At 44.5% G+C, this 9,996-nt stretch overlaps 1 protein-coding gene across 27 annotated transcripts in view; it reads left to right on the top strand.

Annotated features, from left to right (window-relative positions):
• The window catches only part of ZMYND8 (zinc finger MYND-type containing 8), a 145,917-nt gene that overhangs the window by 51,036 nt on the left and 84,885 nt on the right, over positions 1–9,996 (top strand). For 25 of the 27 annotated variants that reach the window (XM_023550330.2, XM_023550328.2, XM_023550329.2 and 22 more), the window contains one exon: positions 5,337–5,485. In XM_023550330.2, the coding sequence (XP_023406098.2) occupies positions 5,337–5,485 (149 nt within the window). Of the gene's footprint in view, positions 1–4; positions 4,514–4,850; positions 4,988–5,336; positions 5,486–9,996 lie in introns of those variants that run through there. The other 2 variants (XM_023550331.2, XM_023550332.2) reach the window with 2 other exon arrangements.

Here is a 9,996-nt window from a genome sequence, read left to right as displayed (position 1 = left end):
ATTTCCCAATTTTTCTCCTTAAGAGCCTTCATTGAAAGCCTCTGTTGTTGACAGATGTGTCTGTTGTTTGGAACCTATTAAATGTCTACAAGGTGAATATAGCTGCCGAACTCATGAAAATTCTAGGGGGAATCGGTGTGTTTGTCACAGGGAGCAGAATAGGGCTTTTAAAAAAATGTTTTGTTGAGCTAGAAAATTAGCAATCCTCTTAGGTTTGTGCAGCCTTGGGCCAGTACCCTTTCTTGCTGAGCAAGACCTTAGCTCACCCCTTATGTTTGCCGGTGGGTTTGGTTGAAACTCCCTGTCCAGCTCTAAATAGCTTCTGATTGATTGCATTAATTTCTAGTGATTTTTTCCCCCCCATAGAATTAAAGAATTTTAAAGTTCATCGGGGACCTTAAGGTCCTTGGGCCCTGTCGTTTTTTATCTTCAGAGTTGAGGACACCTTTGAGAAGGTGAAGTGGGCTATGTGATCCCTCTTTCTAGGGCATTGCATCCACGTACAGAATGGTGGTGTGTGGATCACGGGTCTTTGAAGCACTTTCATGGACTCCAGGTCTGGTCCATTTCATGGACTTCTGGTCTGGTCCATTTTTCTGCCCTCCTCCCATTTTCTCTGAGAAGGAAGCAGACTTGTCTAGGTTGATTTCATGTTTAGCTTCTGTCCTCGTTCTCCAGCCTTGGCTCCTTGTTTGGCTTACATTTCCTGAGAAACAAACCAGCCCCACACATAGTCTTGAGAGAAGTCGAGGGGATTAGCTGACCAATGTGGGACACTATTCTCTCGTCAGTCCCTGTCTCCCAAACATACACTCTAGAGCAGTAGATCTTAAACTGAATCCCCAGAAAGGCTTGGTAAAACCAATTGCTGGAGTCGAGTGGGGCCTGAGAAGAGATCTGGTGGCACAGTGGTTAAATGCTTGGCTGCTAACGGAAGGGTTGGTGGTTCAAGTCCACCCACCGGCTCTGCAGAAGATAGACCTGGTGACCTGGTCCCGTTAAGACTACAGTCCAGAAAACCCTATGGGGCAGTTCTCCTGTGTCACATGGGGTCACTGTAAGTCGGACTTGAGTCAACAGCACCCAACAACAACAAAAGCCAATTCCCAGGTGACATTGGTCTGAGGACCACACTTTGGGAACCACCACCCCAGGGGATCTCAGCCGCAAGGGGATAACTTGAGTTGGCCAAGGTGGGCTTGGTAACTAACTGCCCTTTCTACCTCTAAATGTCAACTAAGTGTTGGCTGGGCTGTGTGACCCCTTGTGCCCCATGTTCTAGCTTGGCGGTTCTGGAAGAAGGTAGCACCACTCCATTGAGCGTGTTTGGGAAATTAGGTGGGGATGCAGTTTGTTGTGATTCAGTGGTAGAATTCCTGCCTTCCGTACAGGAGACCCAGGTTCTGTTCTCAGCCAGTGCACCCCAGACACAGCCACCACTTGTCTGTTGTTGGAGGCTTACGTTTTGCTCTGATGCTGAACAGGTTTAAGTGGAGCTTCCAGACTAAGATAGACTAGGAAGAAGGGCTTGATGATCTACTTGTAAAAAATCAGCCAATGAAAATTTTATGGCTCTGATCTGCAACCGATTATGGGGGCAGTGTAGGACCAGGCAGTGCTGCCTTTTGTTGCCATGAGTCCGGCAATTTGACAACGATAGCAGCTAACAATAGTGGCATCTAGTGGGAGGGGACCAAGGTTGTTTTTGCTGTGAGGAAGAGCTGTTCCTTCCAAAATCCCGTGGTGATCCCTTGAGAAACATGGAAGCATGCTACTTATTCTTTCCTGAGCCTGCCCCTAACTTTCCCACTGGTGTGTCTTTGTTCATGTACTTCTCTCAAAATCTACCCACACACAAGCTGGAACATACAAAACCGAAACCTTGTGCAGGATTGTTTTCAATTTTTTGCCTGGTGGGAATGCCATTGCTTCCAGGACATGCCTCTTCTAAGCCCCCAAAGCACCTCTCTCAAATACCTGTACTCTGACACCCAGCAGACTTTCCTATGGGTTAATCAGATCCGTGTAGAACAAAACCCAAACTCCCTACTGTGGACCACAAGCCAAGGGTGATCCACCCCAACTCTGTCCATCTGGTGTCATTTTTTTTATCCTGAACCAGGCCTCTCTCGTCCTCTCATTACTGGCTTCGGTTTGCACCTGCTGTATGTTTTTTTAATGTGAAATTGAACCTTCTAAATACCTAATTTTTTTATTTTCTTTATTTTGATAAACTACTCCCCCCCCAAAAAAAACAAAAACCCCAACCAAAACCAATTGCCGTTGGGTTGATTCTGACTCATAGCGACCCTATAGGACAGAGGAGAACTGCCCTGTAGGGTTTCTAAGGAGCAACTGGCGGATTTGAATTGCCAGCGTTTTTTGATTAGCAGCCAAACGCTTAGCCACTGCTCTACCAGGGCCCCAAAGCATTCCAGGCACGTGATAAATACAGTACACCAGGTATACAGTGAAAAATAATTTCCCCACCCTCACTTCATGTAGGTTCTCCTTCCCAGAGGCAACCACCATCGCCAGTTTTAGAGTTGTATCATACTGTTGTGCTCTTCGGGAATATTTTTGACTTATGCAAACATTTATGTATATATTACATCTTTTAGGGGGCTTCATCAATGGTACTAGACACAGTGCTTTTCTAGCCTGATATAGTAGATTGGAGATAGTTATGTATCAGTTTGTGCAGAGGTGTCTCTTTATTCTTAATGGGTGTAGAATATTCTGTTGTTAGGTGTAAGGAAAAAATATCAAACCAGTCCTGTATTATGGACCTTTAAGTTGTTTCCACAGTCCCTGGAGCCCTGTGGCGTAGTGGTGAAAGAGCTCAGCTGCTAACCAAAAGGTTGGCAGTTTGAATCCACCGGCTGCCCTTTGGAAACCCTATGAAGGAGTTCTATTCTGACTCGTGGGGCCACTATGAGTTGGAATCGATTTGGCAGCGGTGGTGGCGCAACAGGTTAACATACTTGGCTGCTAATTGACAGGTTGGAGGCTCAGGTTAACCCAGAGGTGCCTTGGAAAGGCCTAGTGATCTAATTCTGAAAAATCAGCCATTGAAAACCCTAGGGAGCAAGCTTAGTTCTTTTCTGACACACATGAGGTCTCCATGAGTTGGGATTGGCTCAACAGCAAATGGTTATGTGATTTCCAGTCCTAGGCACCACACACAGTGCTAGAGTTGAATATTCTTGCACAGCTTTGCTCACCTGTAACTGTGTCTATAGAATGTGTTTCTAGGAGGAGATTGTTGGGTCCCAGGCTATATGGAGCAAATGAGAGTTTTCATATATGATGGTGGAGTGAAATGAGGACCCTGGCAGGAATGAGAGGTGTTCTCTGAGGGAGTGCACTGATCCCAGGCTTCATCTTTCTAGTGAGTTTTTTCACTCACTAGCTGCAGTGTGCCTTTGTGCCACCCATCTCAGCTCTTTGGGCCTCCATTTTCATGTCTGCGGGATCCTCCAGAACTCTGGGGATCTGTTCACTCTCAAGATGCCTGCGGTTAGCATTTAATTTCCCCCCTGGACTGTGTCTCAGCATGTCTCTCGGCGAGTTGATTCTGACTCAGTAGCAACCCAGTGTTACAGTAGAACTGCCTCATAGGGTTTCCAAGGCTGTAATCTTTATGGTAGCAGATCGTCAGCTCTTTTTCCCTGTGGAGTGGCTAGTAGGTTCGAACCGCCGACTTTTCAGTTAGCAGCTGAGTGCTTAACCATGGTGCCGCTGGGGTGCCAGTGTCTCAGCATAGAACTCTGAAAATTATTCAGGGTTTTTCTGAAGCCTGACTGGTAAGTCTGGAGTGTTCCATTGCGTGGATTGGGTGACGAAGCAGTGATTTTTCTGGAAAGTAGTTCATTGCCTTCCTTTGTGAGTCTGCTGGAAGATGTCTCCCCTCTCAACCCAAAGGAAAACACTTGGTGGCCTGTTAGGTTTCCTGGGTGGTACGAATGGTTTTCGCTGGATTGCTAACCTAAAAAGTTCAAACCCACACAGCGGTGCTGTAGGAGAACAACCTGGCAATCTGCTTCTGTAAAGATTACAGCCATGAAAACCCTGTGGAGCAATTCTATTTTGTAACACATGAGTGGACCATGCGTTGTAATCAACTTGACAATAGTGGGTTTGGCTTTCGGTCAGGAAGCCTGTTGAACCACCCTGGTGTGGCCATATGGAACCCCGTTAGTCTGCCATCAGTGACTCCTCTCCACACACGAAGGACTGTGATGCCTATCACATCCTGCCTGCGGGGACTTGCCCTGAGTGTTTAAACTGGAGGAAGAACTTTGTCAGGCTGCCTGTGAGGATGATGGTCAACGTTCCAGATTTCACATCGCATCCTGCCACCTTGCTAACTCCTGGCATAGTTCTCCCCTCTTCTTGGAACTGTAGCAGTTGTTCTTCAGGATGTAAGGTGCACCAAGCTGTGCCATTGTATCATTTCCCCCTAAGCGAGCAAAGCCGCCATCTGGCATGGAATGGATTCATGTGCTTGCAGGTGAGGGTTGGATGGTTATGGGAGTTTTTATACGTTGACATGAGATACTGGGAGAATGAAAGATGAGAGAGGGGAGAATGACATAGATGGGGTTAGCATTTTCAGGAGGGAATTAGTGGGGACGTACTTTACGTTGACTTCTTTGGAAGAGAGTCTCAAATGCAATGTCTGTTGTTGACGGGGCTGTGAGAACTTTCGGCAGGTGGGGTGTATTCTTCTCGTGCAGTTATTCTTTGTTAGCCTACAAAACACGAATAGATATGTTCTCATCCACAAAGTACATTTGCGTTCTTTTCCTTGAAATCTGTCTTTCACGGTTTTCTTCTTTTGCCATCAGATATGTATGGGAAGAAATACTTCTGTGAGATAAGAAAAACACCGGTGCCTATGTAACAACTCATGGTAGCTCATCGGCAAGGACAATAGAGAAGGGTGGGGATTTTGGCAAAATGGAGAGCACATTCTCATCAAAAAGTAGGTGGCTGTTACTCAGCTGTATGGGTGCCAAGAGGCCATGTGGCCCTGGAATTTTTTATTATTTTTTTTTAAGAGAAGTTGGAAATCCAGATTATTATGTGAAGTCTCCCAACTTTTACATTTTGGCAGCTAATTACAACTTTACAAAAAATGTTAACATGCGCCAAAGAACAACTGTTTGATATCTGAGACAGGTGACGAAGAGGGTGTATTCTAGGAGGAGGGACACTAAAATGGCATTGGGAGTTTGAGGACCAAAATGTGCAGTGTCTCACACCCCCTCCTCCCACAGAGCCCAGGGCTCCCCAACTGCTTTAAAATGTGTGGTCCTGTGTGTCTCTTCCAGATCCCGGCTCTACAGAGAGAACAGCCCAGAAAAGAAAGTTCCCCAGCCCTCCGCATTCCTCCAATGGCCACTCGCCACAGGACACCTCAACAAGCCCCATTAAAAAGAAAAAGAAACCCGGCTTACTGAACAATAACAATAAGGAGCAGGTAAAGGAACCCACTGGGAATTGTGACCGCACAGGTGGGACAGAGGCACAGGTGGGACAGAGGCGCTAGTGAGCACTGAAGCTCTCCAGGCTTTTCTGAGAGCCGGTGTTCCTGGCAGTCAGCTAGCTGCTTTGTGCCCTGTGTCATTTGCATAGGACAAAAAGGGCAGCTTAGATTGTGCCCATGTAAGAATTTCCAGCGGGTTTTCAGATCTGTTTTGAGGGCAGGTCACTGACTCAAATGAGGTGACGATGATGGGCTTTAAGGGTTTGGGGCTTTTTCCGGGAATTTATGTTTTCATGCTTTTAGATCTCTCTCCCCTGCGTGGCCTGAGGACTGGTTTTCCCTCCTGGGCCATGCCAGTTGGTAGGACTAATTCTGAGCTCTGTCAGGAGGTGATTGCTGACTGAGGTCAAGTCATGCTCTCTCCCACTCTCAGTTTTCTCATCTGTAAAATGAGGGGTTCAACTCTGGGTCAGGAGGCAGTCACCTTCCCTATGCGTCACCTGAGGTAGACATTGATAGTTGATCATTGATCATGTTTCCTTCTCATTGCACGCAGACCCCCCTCGGCAGCCAGGACCAATCAGCCAGATTAACGGAGAATCTATTCGCCATGTTGGATCTTGTCTAAGGAACTTCCTAGTTTTAAAATGTTCTGATGCAATCTAGATATTCCTCTGATTGGAGAGAGAGGTGCTTTGGTGGACGTATTGGTGGAATTTGCCCTCCCCATACTGGTCGGCTCTCCTGGCGTTTGTGAACAGTGACCCCAGTGGCTCTGCTATCTCTCGCCTCTCTAGCAGGGATTCTTAGGGATTTATCCGTTTGTCCATTTTGTGTATTATTGAGCACTGAAGCAGGCCCAGGGGATTTAAGGTTGAATAAAACAAGGTTGTTGCTTTCACAGAGAGAAACCTAGCAATGATTAAATGCCCGGAACTGTGAGAGGCGTACCTTCCTGTGTGCTACTCCATTTTCATTCTCAAAATTATATAGGAAAATAGCAATTCTGCTTTGTGGCTGTGGGTAAGTTAGCTCTTCATGCCTTGTTTTCTCATCTTACAGAAAGGACATGATAATAATTCCACTGCTGACTTTATAGGGCCGTTGTGAAGATTAAAACCTCGTTGCCATCGAGTCGATTCTGACTCATTGTGACCCTATAAGACAGAGTGGATTTGCCCCATGGGGTTTCCAAGGCTGTTGTCTTTACAGAAGCAGAGTGCCACATCTTTCTCCCTTGGAGTGGCTGGTGGGTTTGAACTATTGACCTTTCAGTGCGCAACTGAGCACTTAACCACTGTGCCACCAGGGCTCTGTTGTGAAGATAATTGAGCTAAATGATTTTAATAGCAAGAATAACTTAAAAAATAAGCCATGGTATGTGCTAAGAGAAATAGTTACATAAATAATAAATTAAATCATAGGTCTAGAAGTACTCTGTCTGCACTGTTCAGTATGGTGGCCACAAGCCACATGTGGCCATTGAACACTTGAAAGGGGCAAGTGTGACTGAGGAACTGAGTTTTTAATTTTATTTGATTTGAATTTAAGTAGCTGCATGTAACTTGGCTACCGTGTTGGATGGTGCAGGCCCAGTGAGTTGGAAATCCCATTCTAGGAGAAGCAGCTGGTGGTGGGTTATAATAAATATATGGGGGTATTGCAGTTTGGAAAGAAAACATATAATGTCACTGATGATCTCAGTACTAAGAGCAGTGCTTACTGTGTACCTGGTACTGTCATAAGTACCTTTTCTGTGTTACCTTAATGCTCATAACGACCCTGTGAAGAAGGGGTTATAGTCATCTCCATTTTGCAGATGAAAATACAAAGGTTCAGAGAGGTTACTTTTGTCTCTCGAAGGACTCAGAGTGAGTAAGCTGCATTTGAACTTAGATCTGCCTGTCTGGCTTGAAGCTACCCATAGCTGTCAAGACTGAAGACTAAGAAAGAAACGGGAAAGCCACAGATAATCCCCAAACCTTAATTTAGTCTGTAATTCTACTTCCTGGGCTACCAGTGTCTTACCAGAATTTCCAGTACAGGCAGTCCTTGGGTTATGAACTTCCAACTTGCAGACAACTCTTTAGGAAAACGGACAGCTTGTACTTAAGAACAGACTGCCATAAAGCCTATTATATTAAAAATTTGAGTTAAATACAATAGTTGGTAATAGTGAATGCACGCACTACTTTGTGATGTTCATGACAACATTGCACGATTTGGAAGTGCTTCTTAAGTGTCTTATACGCGTAGAACTTTAAAAAATAAGACAAACATATTTGACTGACGGTAAATAAGAACCGTATACACCCTTTCTGATTTAGCTACAAATTTGACTTAAAGACAGACTTAGGAACAGATGTTGTTCGTAACCTAGGGACTGCCTGTAACTCCTAAAGGATGTTGTCCCCTCTGTATGGAAGTAGTCTACTTTTAATGCCTCCTTTGTGGTGTGTATACCTGCGTACACACCTTATGAATCCCTGCCTGTCCTTTAAGAGCTTGCTTGCGTCTCTTCCTGGAGGCTGGTCTTCCCAGGCAGTTCAGGCATTTTCTTCCAGGGTTAGCCATGAACGTGTTCGTTTTATTTCTCTAACACTTGAGCCACGTGACCACAATGATGTGTTTGTAAGTCTGTGTTTGCCTCTGGACTTGCAGCCTCAGAAAAGCAGGGCCGATATCCACTCAATTGCTGTAGCCCCAGAGTTTGGCACAGTTGGGAGCTCAGGTAGACCTTGCAGAATGACTACAGAAAGCACTCAGAATGTAGCAAGTAGCAGAGCCCGGCAGAACGGACACAGGCCTGAACAATCCCTTGTCTTTACTATGGATAGAACTGTTTACAGACCTGTGATGCTGGAAGGGAACGTTCCAGACCTACCTGGAGACCTGGCTCTTCTTACATCCATTGTAGCTGGAAAACTTGCTGTGTGACCTTGTCAGTTACTTTCCCATCTCTGAGCTTCAGTTAAATCTATAAAATAGGGTTTTGGACTAGAAACATTGCAGGATTGATCATAGATTTTGTTTTTCTAATGTAAACTCCTGGGCAGAATGGTCAGGAGACATTTGTTGGCAAAAAACAGTGTTAACTGCCTTAGCTGTAAAGAGAAGTTCCTGACCCTTGACCCCATAATTCATTCTAGCACTTAACTGTCTTTATAGTAGGGGTAATCTCCCTGGTGCAGAATCTGTTTACCTTATAGGGAACTTAAATCCATTGTCTTTTGTTGTTCTGGGCCATTTTTTTTTTTTTAAGAACTATGGAATTAAGAGCAAATTGTAGGACTGGAAATGCTATGTTTGATCAACATGATTTCTTTTAGTCTCCCGACATTAAGGATCATGAGATTTCAGATAAAAATCTGCCTTTCTGGGCTCTCATTATAAACTCAGAAAATCCAGGAATAGCTGGAGTTGAGAAGAGCCCACCCCTTTAGCTACAGGGCCCCTCATTTCTAGTTTTCTACACTCCCTCCCCGCCCCCCATTGTCTCACATCCACCCCACTTCAGTCCCCTTCTGCCTTCGGGGTCCCTGTAGGCACTGGATTTTTTTGGACTTCTGATGTCTATCAAACTTCTCTGCTTCCTCTTCCTTTTTCTTTATTCTAATTTCTCTTCTAGGTTCTAGTGTTCAAAGAAAGACGGTCACTCTGCCTTTATTTAAAACAAAACAACACATTTTTACATCTCTGGTTAAGGAGATTTTTTATTACCCAATGATGATATCACTTGAGTTTTAAATTTGTACCCTGTTTCCCCGATTTTTCATAGATTGGAAATCAGTACTTTCAGTGGAGTTTTAAGAAGAGCTTTAAAACAAGCATTTTATTTTTTAAGAGGAAAAATATTCTAAGGTTTATAATTAGTTTCTTAAAGTCCCTTGGCCCAGTGGTTTCACTTTCTAGGGAGGGTTTGAAAACCTGTGGGTGTTCTCGGGCAAGGGGTGTCCCAAAGCCTGGGAGGATGCTCCCAACTTTATTATGGAGGAGGGGCAGGTTGCTGAACTACCTGCAGTTGATGGGACAGTCCCTTAAAACAAAGAGCCATTACTGAAAAGTACCACTCTAATCTTTAGTTCTCAGAATATTTGAATTTAAAGAGTCCTTTTGGAAGTTTTTTTTTTTTTGGAGAGGGGCTAATAAAAGGATTGAGAAAAAATCTTTTAGCAGATTTGTGCAAAGTGACTCAAGTATACCTTTGATCAGATGTGTCCAAGTCATGAGAAATACAGGGTAGAGAGAAAGAGTGTGCTGTCACATTGAAGGGAGGGCAGCTAGGGTCATGTGACTGTGTGTGTGTGGGTTTTTGTATGAGAAACTGACTTGAGTTGTAAACTTTCACTTAAAGCACACACACAAAAAAAAAGCATCCAGGAAGTGAAGGGGCCTATCCTCACCTTCTCTGTAGATACAGATACATAAAAAAATATATATATATAGATACAGATACATAGGTCTACAGATATACAGATATACATAGGAGTATAAGGAGTCTGGGT

Source organism: Loxodonta africana, chromosome 24, assembly GCF_030014295.1.
Source record: "Loxodonta africana isolate mLoxAfr1 chromosome 24, mLoxAfr1.hap2, whole genome shotgun sequence".
NCBI classification, from domain to species: domain Eukaryota; kingdom Metazoa; phylum Chordata; class Mammalia; order Proboscidea; family Elephantidae; genus Loxodonta; species Loxodonta africana.
This window is presented reverse-complemented; position numbering and strand designations above follow the sequence as displayed.